Source organism: Artemia franciscana, chromosome 3, assembly GCF_032884065.1.
Source record: "Artemia franciscana chromosome 3, ASM3288406v1, whole genome shotgun sequence".
Lineage (NCBI taxonomy): Eukaryota > Metazoa > Arthropoda > Branchiopoda > Anostraca > Artemiidae > Artemia > Artemia franciscana.
The window spans coordinates 39974130-40001708 of record NC_088865.1 but is presented as its reverse complement, the minus strand read 5'-3'; the positions used below and the strand labels follow the sequence as shown (position 1 = coordinate 40001708).

Sequence of the window (27579 nt, the reverse complement as noted above, 5' to 3'; positions counted from 1 at the left end):
ATATATATATAGATATATATATATATAAATATATATATATAATATATAATATATATATATATATATATATATATATATATATATATATTATATATATATATATATATATATATATATGTATATATATATATATATTTACATATATATACATGTATAAAAGATAATAATTGCAAATTATATAAAAACTATCAGCAGAGCTTGTAGGACAACAACAGCGAAAAAAAACCGGTAGGCTACTTTATACGGACCAGGGAAAAATAGTTTGCCAACTTCCATTCAGCATAAAAATTCGAGGTTCCTTACCACCCCCCCCCCCCCTCAAACAAAAATTCTGAATTTTTTTAATTGATCCACCCGGTTGTGAAAGATACAGTGGAAAATTCGTAAAAAACTTCTTCAGCATAGAAATACTTGGATGGCTTCAGGTGCCTGTTGTGCAATACCAAGCAATTGTTTTCAGAGCTGAAATTTAGCGATTAGCTAGTAGTTACGGACATTTACGATTTACATAGGAAGAAACTTAACATGCAATAAATTTTGCTTTCATACACAGGTAAAAACTTAGTATAACAGAATGTCAATATCGTGGCAGTCGAAAGGTAGTAACTAACATTTTATTAGTCTTACGGTAAAGAAAGCTTCCAGGATTTTTTTTTTTCCTTTTTTTTTTTTTACTGCATCGGTAAAATTACCTTTACCAACCAGACATGTAGAGTTTCGATTCTTCCTAAAGCAATGGGGCGGAGATACCCTGATATCAATGCAGTACATTTTTTTCAGACAACTCCAACCGTTTTCAGAGCAAGATTCTGAGTGTTTTTCTTGGGGGGGGGGGAGTGGGGGTGGGGATGATATTGTTCTAGACCTGACCCTGGACAAATAAAGACACCCTTCACTCTATGCCTATTGTACTGAAGTATTTTCTCATTATCATGGTGGAAAACTTACATTCTTTGAAGCATTAACTTGTAAAAGAAAGAAGTTTTCCTGATGAAAGTGAAGAGCAAATTTGAAATATATGGTCATAAAATTGGTGCCTTGACAAGTGAAACTAGAGAGTCAGGATTTGGTGGACGTATGTTGGCAGTCCTCATGGGCATGCTTGATTTTTTCGTGCCTGCAGAAGCTGACAATAGACGGCTGATGAGTGAAGCTGTGTAAATAAGCGCCGGCATATTTGAGAAAATAACAGAAAAACTGGAACAAAGTTACTGCACTAAACTTTATGCAAAGCTTGGTAGTTTCCAAGTGGAAACGAATCCAAAAATATCAAACAGATAAAGGAGTGGTAAACCACTTCAAAGATGCCCGCACATCAGTGAAGAGTGGAGCACATTTTGCTAAACCATAGACATCCAGAAACGAGATCGTTATTGACTAAGTAAGGACACTGGTGATGCAGGATCGTCGAGTCACGAACAGAGATCTTAAAGACGAGGTGACCATCAGCATTGGATCCGTTCATTTCATTTCAACTGAAGATTTAGACCTCAAGAGAATCTCAGCGAAGCTCGAGTAAGGCTGCTAATTATCCATGAGAAGCAAATCCATTCTGAGATTGCAGAGGATATATTAGGGACTTTGAAGAGTGATCCTAATTCTCTCAATGCGGTGATCACTGGCAATCGGACCTATTTTTATGGGAAAAACCCTGAATCCAAGTTGTAGTCATCACGATGGAAGTATCCAACGTCCCCAAGGCCAGAAAAAACAATGCAGGTCCAGAGAAATGTCATAGTCATGCTGACCGTCTTCTTAGATTCCAGTGATGTGATTCGTCACAAGTGCGCACCATAAGGCAGAACCATCACCAAAAAATACTACCGAGTGGTTTTGCCTCACCTTCGTGATGCTGTATGACATACACAGCCGGGACCGTGGGCAGCTGGCAATAGGCAATTCCATCACGACATCGCACATGCCAATTCTTCACTTTTTATATAAAGTTTCCAGGAAAAACCCGCACATCTGTGCTTCATCAGGCATGACTCTGTGTGACTTATGGGGTTTTTTTTTTCAAGCTGAAGATGCCGATCGAAGGAACAAGATTTTAGTACAGAGAAGACATCATACACAATTTGACGGATCAGCTGCGTGCCATCTCAAAAGAGGCAATCTAGCGCTGCTTCCAATAGTGGGAGAAGGGTTGGGAGAAACGTGAGGCAGCCCAAAGGGACTACTTCGGAGGAAAATAGTGCATAATTTTGCATCTGATTAAGAGTTATTTTTTTAATGAATAAAGGACGGATACTCTTTGAACGAACCTCGTATATCTATAAAAGTAGCAAAAAAACCGAATAAATATATTTCATTTTGTTTACAGGATTATGCAAGACTGGCACATGCTGGTAACACAAAACATAAACTGTATATACATGTAAAACAAGTACATCGCCTAAAGCACATTGATTTCGGATGATTTTTCGGAGGATCAATTTCTTTCCAGTCTCTTTAAAAAATTAAGAGAATTCGTCAGTTAAGCCTTATAATAAATAATTCACAATCTGCACAGGTTCTTAAACTAAAATTTCCATCAATCATCCTATTAAATAACTACCTATATACAATCCCAGCGCACGATTATTTCAAATTTGATAGAGTTTCTATCTATTACAATCCTCTTGTATCCTAATTGAATAAGAAGAATGATATCTTAATGTCACTTAGATCCCCAATAGCTGTGATAATTTTCGGTGGGTTAATATATTAGTTTAAGACAATTCGTGCTCATAAATGTCATGTTAACTTAGAATCAAATAAAGGAAAACCTGTAAATGACTAAGTGCAATGCGGCTAAGAGCATAAAAAAGAAGATGTAGATATTAGAAAAAAAGAGAGAGATTACTTAATATGTGTCAAATTAAGTGCCAAATTATGCTGCGAGCGTCAGCAATAAACTAAAACTAGCATTTATATCAAAGTCTACGCGGATTCAAGGGAGAAGGGGTTTAATAGCATCCACCACCCCCCCAACTATATAACATTGCCTTATACAGAGTTCTTAAATAATTTATCAACTAGGCCTTAACATGTGTAGTCTAATTCGAGGGATGACCACTTCCATAAATCACGTACACCAGATGGAACGTACCACGCGTGGCGGAAGCTATGCCAAGTGTAGTGGAAACTGTGCCAATCGTGGCGGGAGCTGTACCAAGCATGAGAGAACTGTGCAGCGCACGTGGCGTTCTGAGATGTACACAAGGTGATGGAGAATGGGCGCCTCCTCGGCCTCACTAACCAAATTGGTGGGTTATTCTTGTCATGGACAAAAGCAACTAGGCAATTTTTGTTTGTTCCTTTTAAGTTTTGATTTCAAAGTGCTTCAAAATTTTCACTATCTATTTCCAATATTGCTTTTATTATGAATGATTGTCAAAAACGAAAAATGTATTATTATTAGTAAAATAATAGTTAGTTATATTTAAAAAAAAAATTTCACTCCTTATATTCCTTTTATTCGTTTGCAGTTTTAACAGGCAATTTCTATTACTGTGACATAGCTAAAGGGGGGGGAGGGGAGTGTGGAGTGCCAGGCTTCAACCCCCCCCCCTCTCCCATATATGAAATAATTTATGCAAACTAGCAATTTTTGAACATATACGGTAATGTTAAATATATTTCCCATAGCAAGCTAATCCCGAAAATATTAAAAGTATGATTGTATTTGTTTAGCCAAATTACAAATTCAATTGTTCGAAAATATAACCTAAAAGCACAAAGATTAAATCTCAATTTGTGACCTTTCGGATAGGAAGATTACCATGAAAAAAAAACTATTCTTCTAATAACTTACATGCGATCCCTATATTCTGTAATCCTTCTTATTGAATCAGATACTTGCAAATCTTAATACAATTAAACAAACAAAAAAAAGTTTTTTTAAATGAAAGTAAGGAGAGATATTAAAACTTGAAACGAACAGAAATTACTCCGTATATGAAAGGGGGCTTTTTACGCTAAAGTTTGACTCTTTCTCTTAACTCTACATTTTAAAACAGTAAAAAACTTTAGCATAAAGAGCGGGGCATTGAGGAGGAAACTTCTACAACAAGGTTCTCTGTTACACTGAATCTGATGGTATAATTTCCGTTAAGATCATATGACTTTTAGGGGGTATTTCCCCCTATTTTCTAAAATGAGGCAAATTTTCTCAGGCTCGTAACTTTTGACTGGTAAGACTAATCTTGATGAGACTTAAATATTTAAAATCAGCATTAAAATGCGATTCTTTTCATGTAACTGGCATCAAAATTAAATTTTTTAGAGTTTTGGTTACTATTGAGCCGGGTCGCTCCTTACTACAGTTCGTTACCACGAACTGTTTGATGAGGGAAAGTGGTATATCGATAAGTCGCGTTTCTGTTATCCTAGTTCATTTTCATTGCCTTTCTTGGCAGGCGAATGGCGAATAGTTTTTTTTTTTTTTCTTTCTTTTTTTAATAATAGATGTATCTGTATCTGGTCCTGTTCTAAACACATATAGTTTTCAATAAAACCTAAAAAAAAACGAATTTTCTGAAATAGACCCAGGTTCATATTGTCTCAGGAAGGTATCTTCATTTCTTACTTGCATCCACTGTTTTCCAGCTCCAAAACCACCCAATTTCCCGTCAGAAGAGAAACTCGTATAAATGAAAATGGGGCATTAAAAAAATTTAAAACAGACCTGCAAGACGATTTAGGGTCCGAGAATGTGTTTCCAAGCCCCTACTTATATGACTCGAAAACACTTTGAGGAGAGCTAACCCATGGCTTGAGTTTGAAAAACATCCAAGTTTGGCTTAAGAACCCAGCTCAAGTCCTGGTAACATCTTTGCCTGGACTCAAGGCCTGGAAGAAGTATGCCAAAAGATAACCTTGAAGTTGTGTTCACTTTTTATGCCAATAAAAGGTCAAAACAAATTAAGACATTTAGACACTGTGTGCTCAATCATTCTTTGATCTTCCTGGCTTAAATCACCCAGCTGATCCTCCCTTTGAGAACAGCTTAGCAAATATTTTGGCAATTATTTCAGTAGTGTTGAAATGTCAGGCGAGGCAGCGATGGGAAGTGCATCAACGCATAAAAGTTTACTCTTTTTGTGTTTGTGAGCCCCCACCCGCCGTGCAAAAAGTGGGATAGCAAAGCAGCAATGCTACTTGGCAATTTTCAAATTTGTTGGCAGATCTTGTCTGAAAATACCATTTTCACCATTTCATTGAGCAAAAATACTTTTTGCTCAAAGAAAAGCTGTCAAAACACAAGTTGTGCTGCTAAAGTATCAGAAGCTTTTGGAATTCTGTCGAATTCTGCTACTGGCAGCTTTGGAACATTTTCCATACCTAGCCCAAGCCCCAGAAAAAATGCTCTGACAGCATTGCCTTCTGCGGGTCGAAGTCCTGTGAATCTGTGAAAGCGCATCTAGCCATCTATACGATAAGAACGAATATACTTACACCACCCCAGCCTAAAGCTCTTGCCAAGTCATTGCCAGTGCCAAGTGGTAGCACACCAACAGGTGGAGGTTGGCTAAAGCCAATCTTATCTAATATGGATAAAACCCATCCAACAGTACCATCACCACCACATGCCAGAACTCGTAAACCAGGTACTTTCTTGAATAAGTCTAATCTGTAAAACAATTATAGTTAGTAACTAATCCTCGGCGTTTCTCACACCACTTTAGTTTTGACAAATTTTATTGCCTTTGGCGACGGAAGTCTCAAAAGTTTTTTAATCTTGTAACCTTCATTGAAATTTAGAGAAGTCCCCTCTCCGCAATTCTCCCCCACAAATCCTACTTACTTGTAGCGCAAAATGGAATTTTAATTCAAAATAATTTTAACCAGCAACTGCATGCTATCTTAATTGCATGTTTAAAAACATACTTTTCATGACCAAGTTTTCCTAAGAAGGTCCTTCGCAGAGGTATTAAGGGAAAATTCCCGTATTTCCATATTTTTGCAAGGATACATACAGTTAACCAAGATTCTGCTAAACCAACAAGGTAACTTTGAAAAAAAAAATTGATTGAAAAAAGGTGTCAAAATAAGTAAATATTTCAATGACAACACTGACTTTCTACTTACAAATAAAATGAAATGAATCAAATTCTACTACACATTACGTATAGATTGAGAATGTTGTATGGATATCCGTTAACGGAAACGAGTTTACTGGCGTATATTTATGCAGCAAAGATTGAAACCAAACATCAAACTCGGCTGGCCTAGCCCAGGTCATGGCATTATACCCCTATAACTCAAGTTCAAGGATTCGAGCCGAACATCAGGTTTTTTTTTTTTCAAGAATATATTCGTTTTCGGATAAAGCTGTGTTTGCTGACAAAAATCTATATTAGGTTATTTAATGCGTGCAAATGAATAAAAAACAGGGGTAAAATGGAAAGGATATCTTTTCTCCATGTAAGAGAGTATTTTCAAAATTATAGTTTTTGATAAGTTTATCCTGTTTTGCCTCAAGCTTAGGAGACTGAGGTAAAATTTCGTGTTTTTAAAAACATATTTCACTTTACTGCAACAAAGTTCTAAAGATCTAAACTCCCGCAGTTTTTACAGAAAGTACTGATCCCTCGTGGGACTGACGAATATGATACTACATTCTTGCCTGGGGCCAACAAGAATGGTTTTTACTTGTCTTTGAGCCGGAGCCTCAGTGTTAGAGGTGATACTCTATGTCAGAGAAAATTATATAGAATTTGTTCTGCTAAGCTTTCGTTTCTCCTAGCTATGTTTCAGCTTTAGAGTGGTAAGCTTCATTTAAGCAGGCAAGCTAGAAGGCAGCAGTTCCAAAAGGTTAGACTAAAATCTAAAAATGCTTAAGATGTTCAACGATTTACTGGCCTCATCATCAATTCTTTTCCCTTTTTTTTAGGATAACAAATAGAAAAATTTACTGATTCTTAAAATGCAGCAGTTTCTGAGAGGTTCTGAAGTGCTGCAGTTTATATGTGAAAACCATTTCTCTTAGTGATTTTGGTAGTTTGTGATTTCATTTTTGTATTTGGGACTGAGACAGAGGAACGCTATCATACCTACAGCATAAGCTTTAATAGTTTTTTCATCAAACAGTTCGTGGTAACGAACTGTAGTAAGGAGCGACCCGGCTCAATAGTAACCGAAACTCTAAAAAATGGAATTTTGATACCAATAGTTACATCAAAAGAATCGCATTTTAATGCTGATTTTAAATATATAAGTTTCATCAATATTAGTCTTACCCATCAAAAGTTACGAGCCTGAGAAAATTTGCCTCATTTTAGAAAATAGGAGGAAACACCCCCTAAAAGTATTACGATCTTAACGAAACTCACATCATCAGAATCAGCGTATCAGAGAACCTTATTGAAGAAGTTTCAAGCTCCTATCTACGAAAATGTGGAATTTCGCATTTTTTGCCAGAAGACAAATCACGGATGCATGTTTATTTTTTTTTATTAGTTTTTTCCCAGGGGCGATCGCATCGACTCAGTGGTCCTAGTGTATCGCCAGAGGGCTCATTCTAACGGAAATTAAAAGTTCTAGTGCCTTTTTAAGTGACTAAAAAATTGGAAGGCACCTAGGCCCCCTCCCACACTCATTTTTTCCCCAAAGTCACCAGATGAAAATTCTGAGAGAGCAATTTTATTCACCATAGTCGAAAAACTTAATAACTATGTCTTTGGGGAAGACTTACTCTACCGCAGTCCCCGTGGGAGGGGCTGCAAGTTACAAACTTTGACCTGTGTTTACATATAGTAATGGTTACTGGGAAGTGTACAGACGTTTTCAGGGGGATTTTTTGGGGTTTGGGGGGATAGTTCAGGGGGGCGGGTTACGTTGTAGGATCTTTCCACGGAGGAACTTCTCATGGGGGAAGAGACTTTCAATGAAGGGGGCACAGGATTTTCTAGCATTATTTAAAAAACAATGAAACAATAAATATAAAAAGTTTTTTCTACTGAAGGTGAGGAGCAGCATTAAAAATTAAAACGAACAGAAATTATTACGCATGTGAGGGGTTTACCTTTTCGTAATACCTCGCTCTTGATGCTAAAGTATCTTTAGTAATTTCAACTATTTATTCTACGGCCTTTGTGATTCAGGGGTCATTCTTAAGGAGAAAATTTAAGCTTTAGTGTAAAGAGCGAGGTATCAACGAGGGGCGAACCCCCTCATATAAGCAATAAAAACATACGAATATAGAGGTTCGTTACGTAAGTTAATTCGTAAGTTACGTATATTTTTTACTAATGAAAACGTTCGTAAGAAATTAAAGTTCCAGTTGCCTTTTTAAGTAATCAAAAAATTGGAGGGCAACTAGGCCTCCTCCCTCGCTCTTTTTTTCTCAAAATCTTTCGATTAAAACTATGAGAAAGCCATTTAGCCAAAAAAACATTAATATGCAAATTTCGTTTTAATTATTTATGTGCGGAGAGCCAAGATCAAAACATGTATTAATTCAAAGTCCAGAAATTAAATAAAAAACAAGTTTTTTTTTTAAATGAAAGAAAGGAGCGACATTAAAACTTAAAACGAACAGAAATTGCTCCGTATATGAAGGGGGCCTTTCCTCCTCAACGCCCGGTTCTTTACGCTAAAGTTTTTTACTGTTTTAAAAAGTAAACTTAAGAGAAAGAGTCAAACTTTAGCGTAAAGAGCGAGGCGTTGAGGAGGAAAAGCCCCTTTCACATACGGAGTAATTTCTGTTCGTTTTAAGTTATTTTTCCCACCAAGTTTCATCCTGATCCCTCCACTCTAAGCGTTTCCAAGATTTTAGGTTTCCCCCTCCAACTCCCTCCAATGTAACCGGATCCTGTCAGGTTTTAAACAATAAAAAACTTAAGGCTAAAGTTTAAAGTTCTTTACGCTAAAGTTTTTTATTGTTTTAAAAAGTATAGTAGTGAGAAGGGTCAAACTTTAGCTTAAAGAAAGGGGCGTTGAGGAGGGAACAGCCCCTTTCATATGCGGAGTGATTTCTGTTCGTTTTAAGTTTTAATGTCGCTCCATACTTTCAGTTGAAATTTTTTTTTTATTTAAGAACAACAAAGATTGTGAAGCGCTTTGGGTAAAGCAATAAAGTATTAGTTCGTAGAAATTTTAAACTAATAGGATTGATTAGGTGTCAGGATATTGAGAATAAAGTTGGTTTTGTAAGAGAGCGTGTCTTGATACCCTCTTCCAGGAACACGTCATCACTTTTTTTTTACTTAAAAAAAAAACATTCTTGCTGAGATAAACCATTTTATAAAGTTTTGAGGAATTGACAATTACGGCACTAAGTCAATATAAAAATATAAAAATATAAGATATAAATTAAATAATATAATATAAATAAATAAGATATAAATTAAATATATTTAAATAATAAATATAAATAAATTCTAAGTCAAGCAACACCTTCTTTTCTTTCCACTGATAAGGAGCTCAAACATGAAACCGAAATAGAACTTACATTTGTTATACACTCTTACCCTTTTTACTCGTTATACCCGTTTTACCAATTTTTGTAGTTATATATATTTTCACTTCACTTTATACAAATGAGTTCTCAGCAAACCATGAATGAGCAGAGTTATAAGCCAAAAATCAATATAAAGGAAATAAAGTATAAAGTATAATCATGCATGATAAAATATGAAATGTAATCCAATCTAAAGGCCATAAACGTCACGAAAAAGGCAAGAAAAAGAATCTCCACATAATTATTCCAAAAGAGGATTAAATTTTCGTTAAGTAGAAAATGTTCGCATCATATTGGTGACATAAACAAAACAAGTAAAAAATACAGCAACAAAAATAGACTGAAAAGACAATAAAACTAAGTATGTAAGAAAATCATCATGATACCTCATACCAACCCGGACAAATTTCCAATATTATTTATACTTAAGTAACACCTACTTCTCAAAATCTATAAAATCCAATCTCTCCCCCCGACCTCCCTACCAAATATTTCCAAGCATAACTCCCTCAACTCCCTACAATCCCCTAAAAAATGATGCAAATACTCATCCATCTCTACACACGTTGGGCAACTGTAAGGATCATCCCTCAATCTATTTCTCCCTAAATATTTCCTACGTTTTCCAAGAGGCATAAAATTCCCCCTTACATACATAACCCATTTCAAATCTTCCACAGCCAATCCCGTTTTTAGGTAAATTTCTTCGCCCCAGTTCTCCTTGACCTCCGCATACATCCCAAGGGACGACGAGGTGGCCTTCTCAGCTTGCCAGACCTGAACTTCCTGAGATCCTAGCCTATTAGCAATTAACCTAGATATGTCCCTACCATCTCTCCTATCCCCTTTCCCTCATTCCAGCAATTACCTAGCCTTGCACGGTCTTATATATTGTTCGGTCTATATACCATTAAATAATATAGATTATCGACAGGCGAATGGTAGGCACGCATGCAGGATTTTTGAGGGGAAGGGGTGAATATAAAAAAAAATCAGAAAAGGAGGAAATATTAAAAAAAATATTTTTTAATAGGCCTAGGTACCTACAAACATAAGAAAATTTAGAATTGTGCCCCCCCCCCCCCCCCACCCGCTATCGTCCCTGTGAACTGGTGCAGATAAAACTTAACAGTCTTTATTTAATGGTATTTTTGTGCAATCTCTACCTAGAGTCTCCAGGTGTGGAGAATTCAGCTTCCGCCAGAACATCTATTTCCACCGAATCCAAAACCGCAAACATTAGTATAGGCCTACAATACACACAAAATATGGTAACCCTGTCTTCCGCAGCCAATCCCATTTTTAGGTAAATTTCTTCGCCCCAGTTCTCCTTGACCTCTGCATATATCCCAAGGGACGATGAGGTGGTCTTCTCAGCTTGCCAGACCTGAACTTCCTGAGATCCTAGTCTAGTAGCAATTAACCTAGATGTGTCCCTACCATCTCTCCTATCCCCTTTCCCTCATTCCAGCAATTACCTAGTCTTGCACGGTCTTATATATTGTTCGGTCTATATACCATTCAATTAATTCATGTTCTCAAGGAAGCTTTCATAGAGTTTTTTTTCTTCTTCTTAGTTTAAATAATATTTCTAGGAAAGATCTCACATTAGAATGTAGAAATAAATTTAGAAAACACCCCGATCACAAAAAGAACCCATGAAAAAAACGCACCATCCGAAATCTTCCAGTGTAAAAAAAAAACTTTTCTGAAGCAAAAGATAAATAATATAGATTATCGACAGGCGAATGGTAGGCACGCACGCAGGATTTTTGAGGGAGTAACCCTGTAGGCTACCCTCTACTGTTCAGAACTCGAGAAGTAAAGTCAGGTTAACCCCAATGAAATATACTGAAATATTATCAATATATAATACTTTAGTTTATATAATACTGTAATTTGGCCTGTTTGTTTCAACATTATGGGGGTGTGGGATTAAAGTAACATAATCATACCCCCCCCCCAAATGTGCAAATATATGGCTCTAATTATAGAAGTTTCAAAGCATTATGTCACTCTTTATTTGCCTTTGTGGCTATAAAACCGCTTTACATAGACCATACATTCAGAAAACTCCTCAAGTGTGTTCTGAATAATACAGGAGTACCAAATGAATAATAAAGGTGTACCAAAAAAAGGGTTGGAATAAATTTCAAAGAGAAAAAAAAACAGTCCTTACCCAGCTTTGGGACCTCCTTGGGTGAGGTCAAAAACCTGTCGCGGATTCAAAAGCCACTGAAATTTCTGTAAGAGCTTTGCTCCTTGATTCCCGCCAGACTTTGGGTTCAGGAATACTAGTAGCGGTTTTACACCCATCGTTGGAATAGGTTTGACGATAAACGTTTTCGGTTCCTGTAAAAATATCATTTAGACAAAACAATCAAATTATTTGCAAAATATTTTTATCAATTATTATGATTAATAATCTTTAGCATCATACATTCATTACAGTTTTTCGTCATATGGTCAAATGGGGTGGACAGCCAGGTAGAATTGCTCCCTAATATTGACCCAAAAGACTCCCAGAGACTTCGTAAATAATGGACTTAAACACACTTTTGACAATTTTGAAAATCCTCCGCACCGGAATGTAGACAGAGAAGCAGACACTGTTTATAAGCAAAACAGAAGCCACAAAGGACATAAAGAAGCAGAAAAGGCAAAAAAAAACATGGACAGCAAGGTAGAAAGAGAAGCAGAAAGGGTTGATAAACAAAAACACCAAGACTTGAGTTTGTACTTAGTAGTGAGCCGGTTTTGAAAGCCATATTCGTCCTTAAATAAATATACAACGAATATAAGGTACTAATCCCTAAAATGGCTTCTTGGCCTGTAAAAGAGGGGGGGAATACAAGCCCTTTAAGCTTTAATTCAGAGAAGAAAAAAAAGAAACAGGAGGATTATGAAGATTTTAACATCGTCAGGGCCGGATTTACAGCTTCCGTGCTCCTAGGGCCATGATAATTTCTAGGCTCGTGATAATTTATTGCAACTCCTGGCATTGTGCGCCCCTTGGCCCAGGCCTAGTGGGTCTACTGGTAAATCCAGGCCTGAACATCCCTCTGCAAATAAAAATTGAATTGAAGGAAACATAGATCAAATAAATTTAATCCAATAGACTCCAATCGATCGTGCATACAGAAGAGCAAAATAACAAAAACAAACAAAAATCGAAGATGCCCATAACTTTTTTCGGCAAGCTATAAAAGTGACAACTTCAGCTGATTGAAGCATTATATTCCATCTGCTGCTTTCAAAAATTGCAGAACTGGATATAGAGTTCCTATTCACTAAAAGCTGCAATACAGATGTTTCCTAACCTTTTAAAACCTATATAGTTGTGTAACTTTCCGCTTAACAGATTCAAACAATCAGATTTTATTTTCACTACTACTACTACTACTACTACTAACAACTTACCGCAGTGCTAAGCCATCTGAGGCCAACACAACTACGTACGCTCCGTTTTCATCCCAATCTATTCAAAGGTTCCCTTTTTACACCCTCCCAGGAGATTCCCATTTCCCTTAAATCTTTCTTTATAACATCCTCCCACCCCGACTGCGGACAACCTGCTTTCCGTTTAGCCCTAGACGGTTGGCAGAAAAGGACAATCTTCGAAAATCTGTCCTCCTTCACCCGCAGAATGTGCCCTAGCCATCTCGACCTTTCTCTTATTATAGCCCTAGAAAGCGGGATTAAACCACACTTTTCGCACAGCCTACTGTTTAACTGGGATGAGCATGGAGACTTTAAGGGCTGGGAAGAGGTGCGATTTTTCAAGCTGAAAAAACGGCATTGTTTCAGTAAAGGAATATTTTAATTCAGTTTTTATTTATAAATATTTTTAGGTTAACGCTAATTTTGAGCATTTCTTATGTTGACTTACTTAAGTGGAGACCTTGTCTCACTAAATCAATGTTTTCATACTGTCTTAGAGACTTGAGCTCATTCAACGTTTCGTAACACGCTTACTGATGGTTGATCTAACACACTTTTTTCTTCGAGTTTGCGTGCTTTACGAATTCAAAATATTAACTAAGAAAACAATGCTTTCTATGAAAAAATAACAAAGAACAGGTAATTGTTTGAACATGAAGTTCTTACAACACTGAAAGAAAACATAAAAGTATCTTATTTCGGGCTTTAAAATATCAAATTGCAAACTCAATTGACAAATTGAGCTTGGAAGTGCCAGAACATGGCATGAAGTCCTTTCATTTAAAAAATGGAACAATTTTTAAATAGAATTCGAATAAAAAAAACATATTTTTTCTAAAATGAAAGTAAACAGCTATAGTAAAACTTAGACGAACACAAGCTATCCATTAAGTTACGGGAGCTTCTGCCTCCCGTCAATTTTCTCCAAGTTTGAACAATGACTGTTATTAAATCAAACCTTTTAATGGCAATCAGTAAATAAAGCATTTGTAATTACAAACAGGCTGTTTGCTGCTTTAACGTTGAGATCAGCGGATTGGAAAGCGGGCAGCTCCATCAGACATAAAATAATTTCGGATAGTTTTCATCTTACCGTTATTACAATTTGATTTCAGAATTTTGTCTTTTTTAATTTAATTTCAGTAAGAGTGGTAAATTCTGTTTCCTTGGTCTTCCACCAACGGAAATAATATCTCTCGAAGTTTCATCTCTTATGATAACATTTGTTACAATAAAGCTATTTCCAGAGGGTCTCTAGATTGTATTAATCTCTAAGCAAAGTTTTGATTTCCAGTTGAACCTAAAAGTTTAGGATTAAGATTATATCCTAACTAAAACATAGCTATAGGGACCTAGAATAATTGGTGGAACACTGAGCAAAAATATTCGACTTTACATGATGAAACAGAGAAATCGAAAAAGATGCATCGAAATTACTTCTATTCGGTATCACTCTGTTCGGTGGTTGTTATTTTTATGAAGTCAGTGATATCTTACCATTTAAAGCAGTGGTTTCCAGCCTGTGGGGGGGGGGGTCCCCCATGGGGGCACTAGATTGCTGCAAGGGGGCGTGCAGCTGTTTCCAAAATATTATTTCGAATACAAACCAAAAAATTCCAATAGGTGTAAAAAAAATGAATCAGCAGTATACGTAATCCAAACGTTTTGGCTACGAGTAAAGGACGATTTTACCTACTTTGACAAACAAAGCTATAGAAATATTATTGTCATTTGTAACATCTTACCTATGTGAAACTGGTTTTTCTGCAGTAGCTGTCTCAAAAACAAAGTATTGATCTCGCTTAATGATGGAAAAGAAACTGAGAACCGCGATTCCTTCAATGATACCACGGTTTTAGAAAATTTGTGATGAAAAACAAGCTCAACCGTCGCATTAAATTTTTATGTTGTAGAAGTATTATTACATATTCTTTTTTGTTTTGTTATTATATTTCTTATAATAAATATATTATGTTCTTACATAATATTGTATATTATTTTTTGGCCCATTAAATAAATTATAATATCATTTGATTATTTATGAAATTTGATTTTTAGATAAATTAACGGGACCCAGCAATTTGTTTTTAAGGGGGGTGCACCAACTTTTTTAAAGGAGGGAGCCGGTACAAAAAGGTTGGATACTGCTGAGTTAAAGCGATGATGACAAATGAAGTAAACAAAACACATGATCCAACAATTGCAGGATGTATTAGGAAAAGTGAGCTAAACTTCAAAATAATGGGTCAGTCGACAAAAAATTGAGTTAGTAAAATTAGGGAAAGAAGCACGGTAAAAAAAAAAAAGGGTAAAGGATACGGCATAAGACTTTACAGTCCGTACCGGCGGTGCTGATCTCCGTTTCTTGGCCCTTCAGCCAGGAAGTGCAATGGGGGGTTGGGGCCAGCCATCCTGTGCTTTCGCACACCCTTCCTGTTTACCTTCCCCAGATTTCTCCAGGTACCCATTTAGACCTGGGTCGACTCTGGCTAAGCTTACAGAGTCACGCCACTGACCCCCGTCCAAAACTGAAGAATTGGGTACACCGGGATTCGAACCCGTGTCCTCTCAAACAAGGGATCCCGAACCCAGCGCACCAACCCATTCGGCCAGGACGGCTTAGTAAAAAAAAGAAGCACGGGCGGTTTAATAATTCATTATTTAATCAGAGAATAAAATGAATAAAATCAATTAAACAACTCCAAGAAGATGCAATACTGGCTGAACACCCATGGAAATCATACTGACAGTTCTACTGACCGAAAATGATAACAATTTATACACACACAAACCCCAAATAGATCGTGATGGGTTTATTCGATTGAATCATCCACTAATTTTAAGATTAGATGAGTGCACCGAAGGATTTTTCTTATAGTCACTTTTTCTAGCATCAAATCTTTCGACAGTGATGTCTGAGAAACTGTCGACTGTCGACTGTCGAACTGTTAGATTTTCAAAAAAAAAATTCCGATCTTCTGATGTTGACAGGCTTGCTCGGTTCAGATTGAACAATGCTAATGAGGACTCTACGAAATTTGCCCCTGTATTAATTCGATTCTCGGATATGAACATTGCGCGAGCGGTGTATAAAGAAAAGTCAGCATTGGCGAAGAGTGGAATGTTTCTGTCCGAGTCTCTAACAAGAGAAAAACGTGAACTACTGAATGCTGCAAGAGACCGCTATGGAATGTTCAATGCATGGTCGGACAAGGGAAAAGGGACAGGTACTCGCTAAAGTTCCCGGCCAATCTGCTCTGCGTAGGATTAAGAAAATGGCTGGCTGCATATGAATAAAGGATGATGAAGTTTATTTGAACAAATTACATTTACATCTCTTTTTTACCCCTTACTTCTTTCTCTTTTTTATGTGCGTTATGTGCTTATTTATAAGCCGTTTGTCTAATTATTTTGTGTCATCATGTTAGGGCAAGAAGTTAAGGATACACAGTCGCGTGTGAATTTATTGGAGAAAAATCCTCTTATAATTGATACGTTTCTAGCATTTAATATTGCGGCAGATGACAGAGGATTGAGTTATACGCCTATGTGATTAAGTACTTATGTCGAGATGTCCGGACTTGGTAAACTTGGTAGTTTGGTTGATTTTACAGTATGTTGTTGGAACTGCCACGTGACAAGTTCATATGATGGGATTGTTGATTTTCTAGCACGGTGTCCGGATATACAAATTATGGCCCTTTGTGAAACTTTTTTAAATGTGAATACCATGCTGTCGTCTTATAATTTTCCAGGTTATAAATTGATTGTAAGATGTCGCACTGGTCTGTCAAGAGGTGGAGTCGCTTTTGGAGCATAACCCGAGAGAAGACCTTGATGTATGGATAGAGGGTAAGTTCGGAAGTCTTTCAGATGAGATAGTTTTTAATGTGCAAAAAGGTGGAAAAATATCTCGAAAAATGGCAGGGTTTACGGTAGTGTATAAGCCCTCCGACAACGAGCTTTGATGATTTTTCCAATGGATGTGAGTACCTGATGTCGAAAGTTAAAAAGTCTGGAAATGAATTTGTGTGTATGGGTGATTTTAATTATAATCTTGTGAATGCTAGTGGCGATAGTCTAGAATTTTTAAACCTAATATTTGCTAATGACCTTTACCCAGTTGTTACGTTGCCTACAAGAGTGACCGAGAAATCAGCGACACTAATTGATAATATTTTCGTGTCATCAGAAAGAATCAATTCGACGTAAGCGGACGTAGTACTGACGCCAGTGTCTGACCATTTCCCAGTTTTAACCCAGTTCCAACAGAATGCTCCACCACGGAAGAGGAAAGACCGAGTGTTTATCTGAGAACTGAAAATTAAGAATATTCAGAGATTTAGAGAAGAAATAAGTGTAGTCTCATGGGAAACAGCTTTTGAACAGACAGATCCATCGGTAGCTTTTGAAGAGTTTAACACTATAGTGGCAGATATTTATAATTCTAAATGTCCTATGAAACAACTACGATATAAACGGATGAATCCAAGAAAACCATGGATGGACCAAGAACTCCTTACAATGATAAGTTTAAGAAATGAAATGTACTCAGATTATCTGGGATTTTCGGGTGATGAGAGGCAGAAGCTTTTCATTGACCAGAGAAATAAAACTAATTCATTAAAAAGAAAGAAAGTAAAAGTATTCTACAGGACAAAGTTTGAAGAGAAAGCAGGTGATCCCAAAGGGACGTGGGACATAATTAATGGAATAATAAAAGGAGAAAGAAAGCCACAGGAATACAGTCTTGAAGTCAATGGTAAAGTGATAAGTGACCTGGAGTAAGTAGGCCTAAGTGAGAATTTTGAAAATCATTTTGCAGCATTTGGTGAAAGAATTCATGCTGAAATATCGTCTGATACTTCTGTGCCAATGCAAACTTTTGCGGAAGACCGTGGTGAAGGACGTGAAATGATACTTGAACCAGTGGATTTTAGTATACTTTTACATCGGTTGAGCGGTCTTGGAGTTCGGGGAACATGTCTTAAATGGTTTGAATCTTACCTGAGAGGAAGAAAATTGAGGGTGTGCATAGAGCATAAAAAGTCGAGTATTGTTGACATAACATGCCGTGTGCCACAAGGTTCGGTTTTAGGTCCCTTGCTGTATTTTATTTATGTTGACTCTATGCGGTTTTATGTAGTAGGGCTTCTGACATCGTTTGCGGATGACACTGCCATTTTAGTTACTGGCATGACAGTAGAGGAATTAGTAGATAATGCAAATAATGCGCTCCGAGGTCTACATTCATTCGTGTCCGAGAGATTACTTCCTGTGAATGCTAAAAAGACTAACTACATGATATTCAAAAGAACTGGAACACACGGAGAGTTACTGCAGCCAATCACATTTAATGGAGTGAAAATTGACCGAACAGAAGAAACACGTTATCTGGGATGTGCTATTGATTGTAATTTGTCATGGAAAAAGCATAGTGATATAGTGTCTTCTAAAGTCTCAAGAGTTGTTGGAATACTGCGTCGCTTTAAAAATGTTTTTCCAACCAGTGTCATTATTATGCTGTATCATTCTTTAATAACTCCATACATATATTACGGTTGTTCACTTTTTCGCTAGCAATTTTTACGGTAATTTTAAAAAAGTACAGATACAACAAAACAAGGCTCTACGAGTTACAGGTAAGCATGAAAGAGGTGATGTTAGTACTGAATTTTTCAAAAGTTTGGTATTTTAAACGTAGGACAAATTAGAGATGACCAGACTGGAATGTTTGTATATCAGGGTTTGAACAATATTGGCCCAAAGGTGTTTTCTGACTTATTTAAAAGGAATGCTTTTTATCGCAAGTATGATACAAGAAATGCGGAAGTGTTGGCAAGCCAAGAGCGAAATACTACACATGGAATTCGATTCCTGGGGGGATTCAAAGAGCGGTAAAACTACCCCAATTCAAGGCACGCCTGAAGAAACACTTCTTGACAGACCAGCGTTGAAAAAGAAAAAAAAGTGTTTGTTATAGTGATTGGAAGTTGTGAGACGAGCTTTTTTTTTTTTTTTTTTTTTTTTTTTTTTTTTTTTTTTTTTTTTTTTTTTTTTTTTTTTTTTTTTGTATAGATGAAGGTGATTGAAGTAAAATCACTTTGACTGCCTTTACAGGCCCATTTGGGCTTTTCTGTAGTCGAAGGCAGTGTGTGATTTATAGTAATTTTGTTTAATATATTATTTGTGAACTTTGTGAACTTGCTAGTTGCCCTTGAAAAAAAAAACACCAAGGGCACCAGCAGATAATTTTCCGGGGGAGGGGGGGGGGTAAACGTCAAAATTTAAGTGGTATTTGGATGACAGAGAATATATTTCAGGAAATTTTTTGGTAGAAATAAGATTATTTTTAAATACTTCAGAAAAAACTCTCAAATAAAAAGAGCAATTAAATTGAATGCAAAATAAAACAAAATACAGTAAATTTTAAACGACAAGGATTCCTGGTAAATGAATCAATTTACTTCATTAGTAATATATTTAATTATTATGCATTTAATCTTAAAAGAAAATCAAACTAAAACCAAAATTACAGAAAGATATATTATTTCCATAGATTATAACAGATGTAAACTTGTATTCATGTAATTTTATACACCTTAGAATAGTTTACAGAAGGAGTAAGGATACTCAAAAATCGTCCTTCCTGCATAGATACCAGGTTTTGAATTTATAACGGCCATGTAAAATGTACCTCTTTCAAAACAGGACAATTCCTCCCCCCCCCTCCTCGAACTTAAATCCCTTATATATTCAGACATTAAAAAAAAGTGGATAAAAGACAAACAAAATTTAAACTTGCTACCCAGCTGTCAATACTCAAAAATCATCCTTAATGCATAGATACCAGGTTTTGAATTTATAACGGCCATGTAAACCTCTTTGTTTTTATTTTCCTATTCAACTAAATAAAACGAACAGGTTAAAAAAAAAATCATCATAAGAGAATCTTATCAAATACTTTATGCTAAAAAAGAAAACTCGAAGTAAAAAGTGAATTTTCATGACAATTGCTACAGTGACAGTATTGGCTTTTTATGCTGATTCTAAATATATAAAATTCTCTCAGTTTATTGTTATCCACCCAAAATCAAAAATCTGAGATAATTCGCCTGACTTTTGAAAAAGGGGAAACACCCTAAAAAAGACAGCGTTCTTATTGAAAATCCCTTTATTAAATACATCATATCAGAGAACCTTACGATAGAGGTTTCGAGCTCCAATCTTTAAAGTGTGGGATTTCGCTTTTCAAACAGTTCGTGGTAACGAACTGTTCAAACAGTTCGTGGTAACAAACTGTAGTAAGGAGCGACCCGGCTCAATAGTTAACGAAACTCTAAAAAATGGAACTTCGATGCTAAGAGATCAAACAGTTCGTGGTAACGAACTGTAGTAAGGAGCGACCCGGCTCAATAGTAACCAAAACTCTAAAAAATTGAACTTTGATATCAATAGCTACATCAAAAGAATCGCATTTTAATGCTGATTTTAAATATATAAATTTCATCAAGTTTAGTTTTACCCATCAAAAGTTACGAGCCTGAGAAAATTTGCCTTATTTAGGAAAATAGGGGGAAACACCCCCTAAAAGTCGTAGGATCTTAACGAAAATGACACCATCAGATTCAGCGTATCAGAGAACTCTACTGTAGAAGTTTCAAGCTCCTATCTACAAAAATGTGGAATTTTGTATTTTTTGCCAGAAGACAAATCACGGGTGCGTGTTTATTTGTTTGTTTGTTTTTTTGTTTTTTTTTTCTTCTTTTCCCCAGGGGTCATCGTATCGACCAAGTGGTCCTAGAATGTCGCAGGAGGGCTCATTCTAACGGAAATGAAAAGTTCTAGTGCCCTTTTTAAGTGACCAAAAAAATTGGAGGACATCTAGGCCCCCTCCCACGCTCATGTTTTTCCCAAAGTCAACGGATCAAAATTTTGAGATAGCCATTTTGTTCAACATAGTCGAAAATCATAATAACTATGTCTTTGGGGATGACTTACTCCCCCAAAATCCCTGGGGGAGGAGCTGCAAGTTACAAACTTTGTCCAGTGTTTACATATAGTAACGGTTATTGGGAAGTGTACAGACGTTTTCAGGGGGATTTTATTTTGTTTTGGGGTGGGGCTGAGGAGGGGGGCTATGTTGGAGGATCTTTCCTTGGAGGAATCTGTCATGGGGGAAGAAAAATTCAATGACAAGGGCGCAGGATTCTCTAGCATTACTATAAGAAAACAATGAAAAATAAACATGAAAACGTTTTTTTCAAATGAAAGGAAGAAGTAGCATTGAAACTTAAAACGAACAGAGATTATTACGCATATGAGGGGTTCTAAAAATACTTTAGCATAAAGAGCGAGGTATTTAGGAGGAGATAAATATCTTGCTCTTTATGCTAAAGTATTTTTAGTAATTTCAACTATTTATTCTACGGCCTTTCTGATTCAGGGGTCCTTCTTAAAGAATTGGGACAAAACTTACGATTTAGTGTAAAGAGCGAGGTATTAACGAGGGTACAAACCCCCTCGTATACATAATAAAAATATAAGGTTATGAAAGTTTGTTACAAAACTTAATTCTTAAGTTACGTATATTTTTTACTAATAAAAACGTTCATTAAAAATTAAAAGTTCTAGTTGCCTTTTTAAGTAACCGAAAAATTGGAGGGCAACTAGGCCTCCTTCTCCACCCCTTATTTCTCAAAATTGTCTGATCAAAACTAACAGAAAGCCATTTAGCCAAAAAAAGAATTAATATACAAATTTTATTTTAATAATTTATGTGCGGAGAGCCAAAACCAAACATGCATTAATTCAAAAACATTCAGAAATTGAATAAAAAAAACTAATTTTTTTTTAGCTGAAAGTAAGGAGCAACATTAAAACTTAAAACGAACAGCAATTACTCCGTATATGAAGTGAGTTGTCCCCTCCACAATCCCTCGCTCTTTACGTTAAAGTTTGACTCTTTGCCACAATCTTACTTCTTAAAACAATTAAAAGCTTTAGCGTAAAGAGCGAGGGATTGCGGAGGTGACAACTCATTTCATATACGGAGTAATTTCTGTTCGTTTTAAGTTTTAATGTCGCTCCTTACTTTCAGCTAAAAAAATTAGTTTTTTTTTATTCAATATATCAAAAGAATCTAATTTTTGTGCTGATTTTAAATATATAAGTTCCATCAAATTTAGTCTTTGTCATCAAAAGTTACGAGCCTGAGAAAATTTGCCTTATTTTGGAAAATAGGGGAAAACACCCCCTAAGTCATAGGATCTTAACGAAAATTACACCATCGCATTCAGCGTATCAGAGAACCTAATAGAAAAATGTAGAATTTCGTATTGTTTGCCAGAAGACAAATCACGGGTGCGTGTTTATTTGTTTGTTTGTTTTTTGTTGTTTTTTTTCAGGGGTCATCGTATCGACCAAGTGGTCCTAGAGTGTAACAAGAGGGCTCATTCTAACGGAAATGAAAAGCTCTAGTGCCCTTTTAAAGTGACCCAAAAAATTGGAGGACACCTAGGCCCCCTCCCACGCTCATTTTTTTCTCAAAGTCAACGGATCAAAATTTTGCGATAGCCATTTTGTTCCGCATAGTCGAAAACCATAATAACTATGTCTTTGGGGATGACTTACTCCCCCACAATCCCTGGAGGAAGGGCTGCAAGTTACAAACTTTGACCAATGTTTACATACAGTAATGGTTATTGGGAAGTGTACCGACATTTTCAGGGGGATTTCTTTGGTTTGGATGTGGGGTTGAGGGGAGGGGGCTATGTGGGAGGATCTTTCCTTGGAGGAATATTTCATGGGGGAAGAGAAATTCAATGAAAAGAGCGCTGATTTTCTAGCATAACTATTAAAAAAAAAACAATGAAAATATAAAAATGAAAAAGTTTTTTCAATTGAAAGTAAGGAGTAGCATTAAAACTTAAGACGAACAGAGATTATTACGCATATGAGGGGTCCTAAAAATGCTTTAGCATAAAGAGGGAGGTGTTTAGGAGGAGATAAATACTTCGCTCTTTATGCTAAAGTATTTTTAGTAATTTCAACTATTTATTCTACGGCCTTTCTGATTCAGGGGTCATTCTCAAAGAATTGGACAAAACTTAAGATTTAGTGTGAAGAGCGAGGTATTAACGAGGGGACAAACCCCCTCATATACATAATCAAAAATATAAGGATATAAAAGTTTGTTACGTAAGTTAATTCTTAAGTTACGTATATTTTTTTTACTAATGAAAACGTTCGTTAAAAATTAAAAGTTCTAGTTGCCTTTTTAAGTAACCGAAAAATTGGAGGGCAACTATGACTCCTTCCCCACCCCTTATTTCTCAAAATCGTCTGATAAAAACTAAGAGAAAGCCATTTAGCAAAAAAAAAGAATTATTACACAAATTTCATTTTAATAATTTATGTACGGAGAGCCAAAATCAAACATGCATTAATTCAAAAACGTTCAGAAACTAAATTAAAAAAAACTAGTTTTTTTAACTGAAAGTAAGGAGCGACATTAAAACTTAAAACGAACAGAAATTACTCCGTATATGAAATGGGTTGTCCCCTCCACAATCTCTCGCTCTTTACGCTAAAGTTTGACTGTTTGCCACAATTCTACTTTTTAAAACAATTAAAACTTTAGCGTAAAGACCGGTCTGGTTATGTCAATCACGTATATTGGACTTGTGCTTATTCTTCCTACCAAGTTTCATCCTGATCTCTCCGCTTTAAGCGTTTTCCAAGATTTCTGGTTTCCCCCCCCCCCAATGACGCTGGATCCGGTCGGGATTTAAAATAAGAGATCTGAGTTACGAGGTGGTCCTTCTAAATATGAAATTTCATTAAGATCCGATGACTCCTTCGTAAGTTGAAAATACCTCATTTTTTCTAATTTTTCATAATTAACCCTCCCCCTCAACTCCCCCAAATAGAGTGGATCCTTTACGGTTATGTCAATCACGTATCTAGGGCCTCTGCTTATTTTTCCCACCAAGTTTCATCCCGATCCTTCCACTCTAAGCGTTTTCCAAGATTTTAGGCCCCCCCCCAACTCCCCCAATGTCACCGGACTCAGTCGGGATTTAAAATGAGAGCTCTGAGACAAGATATCTTTCTAAAAATCTAAAAATCTTTTTTCTAATTTTTCCAATTTTCCGATATTTTTTTTTGGTAGATACCAAGTGCCACAAAAACGTATCCGTTCATAGGGAAAATACTAAAATTCCCAGCATTCCGTTCAGGAGAAACACTTCTGATTATAGTGGCTTCATATATCAGCTCATGGGTACTCATAGTACTCATATATGGTTACTCATATATCAGCTCAAGTTGACGGCATGTTTTTACCGAAATTACCCCTTATTTGTTGTTTTCCTTGTCTTTTCTATAATTATACGAACTTATTTGTGTACTAATAACTGCACTGATTACTAATAAACAAATACATATTTAGGATCACCATAAAAAGCTGATTCTTTGATTGGATGATGTCAATAGTTAGGCTCTTATACTTTCGTTATTGATGAGGATCGTTATTTATTTACCATTCATTACTATAAAAATTTTCATTATTTTTTTTGCTCCAACCAAATCACATAGAAGAAATCTTCGTGGAAAACCGGAAAGGGGTCACTCAGTCACAAATTAGAACTTATGTTTTCCTTATTAAGGGTAAAAATCTATTGGCAGGCAGCTAACAATGGGGCAGCACACATTTTTTCTGCGGTTATTACCTATTCAGCTCTTTTTCCTTTTGTTTTCCTTTTAATTACTTTATAGTCCCAAATTTCCAAGGGGCATACCCCCTGCCCCCCCCCTGTAATCAACCATGAAAAAGAAACAGCAAAATAAATGTCGATTCGACGCCACACGCACCAACAATGGTTCTAAAGGATTTTGATCCTTTTATTATTTAATAGACAGTAAGTTATTGAGAAATCAAGATAGTAAGTGGGAATAACTGACCATGGCGTTGCAATTGGTCAACCATAAATATTGAAAATAATTTTTTGGGGTTCTCCAATTACCTTCAAATGGCCCATGAAATTCATAGACTATTTGAATTACCCTTATTCCATGTCAAACTCAAAACGAGCAGAAATTAACATGAGTAGGGCTCAAAACCCATATGCCTTCCCAAGGCCAGAACATAGTATGCAGTTTACCGAAAAAATACAAATGAATGTACATTGTCAGTTTAATATACATATACTGATATTTATTAATTAAAATGTTAGTAATATTTGATTGATTAAAGTTAATTGAAAACCTTTAAAAAAAAATTTCAGTAAAAGTGCAAAATATGCTCTGGCCTTGGAATTTTGGTTTGCTGGGACTTTACTTTTCTTTGAAAAAGTTATTTTGTGGAAAAAATTTTCTTAGTTAATTTCTGTTCGTTTTACGTTAACATAGTCTTTCAGGGAAAAAGAAAATAACAGTAAAAATCTTTTCAGTTTTTCTTTAAGAATTTATAGTTTGGCCTGCTATTTGTATGCTGGAGAAAAAAAATTGTATGCTGGAGAAAATTCCAACATAAACCCTTCTAAAAATCTGGACACAATTAGTAGTGTTTAATTTAGTTTTATACCTCCTCTAGTTGACCTGAAATAAAAAACTTGATACCATTCGCAAAAAAAAAATCTATCTATGCTCTTTGACAGCTAGGACACACATACACTCTTTGATTTGGTTAAATTTTATGAGCAGAAGTAGCAATAGAAGTAAACCTAAAAGTTTTGATTTAATGCCCTTAATCGTTCTTGGAATACTGCTGAGATGCCTTTTTGGCAATTAGCATTAACACAGTGGATTTTGATTTAATCTTAAGGCAACATTTAGTTTTTAAACATAATGGGCAAGTTGCATAATAGTGGGGGATTGACTTACGCAATAGCCCTAGAGATACAGTTACAAGACCGTTCAGCTATGCTGAACAGAACAGCTATCTTAAATTTTGATTGGAAGTGTTTGGAAAATTATAATCTAAAGAGGGGGGCTGATTGCCCTCCAATCACTTTGGAGTCTTAAAAAGGGTGTCAGAACTTTGAATTTCCAACCAAATTAGCTCCTTTAAAATATCAATGATATTACTTGCTATGATAGAACAGTGCTACCTATGATATTGCTTATATGCCTTTTACTTGTATGCTTATAGTTTTTTCGTTTAATTGAAACTTCCCCTAAACGTTCCAACTTAATACCCTTAATTGACATTAGTCACAGTAACCGTAGAAGTAGTATCAAAAGTACACACATAGTGTCATCTGGCTAATTCAAAACCTGTCAAAACTTACCCTGAAAGGTCTAATTTAATAATGTAAAGCCTTTATTGTGATATTACTATGTCCTCCTGTTGACAATCTGCATGACCATAGTTCGTTTTGACTTAGTGCAGCATCTGCCTCAATATTCCTTGAAAGCTTCACTTAATACCTTAGCTTGTCTAGTAGCAATAGTTGTGGTAGCAGCAGTAGCATTAGTAGCAGCATGCACATAACAGATTTTTTTCAACATCCCTTTCAATAGACGATGCAATTTTTAACATAACACCATCAACCGGTCCTGAAGCATTACTGATACATCCTCTTGACAACCTATGTGGGTATAGTGTTTCGATTTACTTTAACACAGTTACAATATTGCCAAAAATTTTCGCCTTAGTACCCTTAGATTTATTAGTAGTATTAGTAGCACTAGTAGTTGTAGTAATAGAGTAGGAGTAGAGTTAATAGAAGTAGTCTTAGCTTTAGTAGAAGTAGTAGTAGTAGCAATAATAATAATAATAATAATAATAATAATAATAATAATAGTAGCAGTAGTGGTAGTTGTAGGAGTAGAAGCAGTAGTATTATGATGCAAATATTGTCTTTTGATTAGTTCAACATCCCCCACAACAAGCGTTGTAAGTTTAAATTTCACACACGAAAATGTTCTTAAGATATTACTGATATGCCCTTTTGACAACCTGCATACGGATGGCAGGTTGTCATCCGTACAACAGAAATTTTCAGAAATATTCTCTGAGAATTTCAGCCTCATACTCTTAGGCATAGTTATAATGGCAGTCACAGCAGTAATGTAACTACTCAACTTAATAAAATTAGCTATTGCTATGATATTGTCGATTTGCTCTTTTTAACCTGTATATTCGTATACTTTTTGAAACTTTCATCGTAATGCCCTTAGCCTTACAAGTTGTTGCAATAGAAGTAGTAATTGGAGCAATAGTAATAGTATTAGTAGAACTAGAAAATGTTGCAGTAGCAGTAGTATTAGTAGTAGTGTACACTGCCTTTCGGTCAATTGATCTTCCCCTTTATGTATTCTCTGAGAGTTCCAACTTAATACACAAACCAATTCTTAAGATACGCTATTTTGACAATCTAAATGCACAAAGTCTATTTCGTTAGTTCAAATTTGCCATCAATATTCTTTCAAATTTTACCTTCACAGCCTATTAAGGCTAAGGCTACACTATTAAGGCTAATAGCCTTAGCCTTGATAGTACTATTATCACAGAGTTTCGGTGGTAGTAAAAGTAGTTGCAGTTTTAGTGTTGCATTAGTAGCAGTAGTAGCAATAGTAGCAGCAGTATTGTTAGCGGTAGTAGCATGTGCATATTGCCTTTTGGTCAGTTCGACATCGCTTTCGTGATGCCTCGGAAGTTTCATCTTGACATGTTAAGCCGGTCCAAA

The 27579-nt window shown here is 35.9% G+C and overlaps 1 protein-coding gene across 6 annotated transcripts in view; it reads right to left on the bottom strand.

Annotated features, from left to right (window-relative positions):
* The window catches only part of LOC136025260 (eye-specific diacylglycerol kinase-like), a 266512-nt gene that overhangs the window by 115544 nt on the left and 123389 nt on the right, over positions 1-27579 (bottom strand). For all 6 annotated transcript variants that reach the window (XM_065701114.1, XM_065701112.1, XM_065701109.1 and 3 more), the window contains exons 6-7: positions 11625-11797; positions 5440-5614 (exon numbers count right to left, since the gene is read on the bottom strand). In XM_065701114.1, the coding sequence (XP_065557186.1) occupies positions 5440-5614; positions 11625-11797 (348 nt within the window). The remainder of the gene's footprint in view (positions 1-5439; positions 5615-11624; positions 11798-27579) is intronic.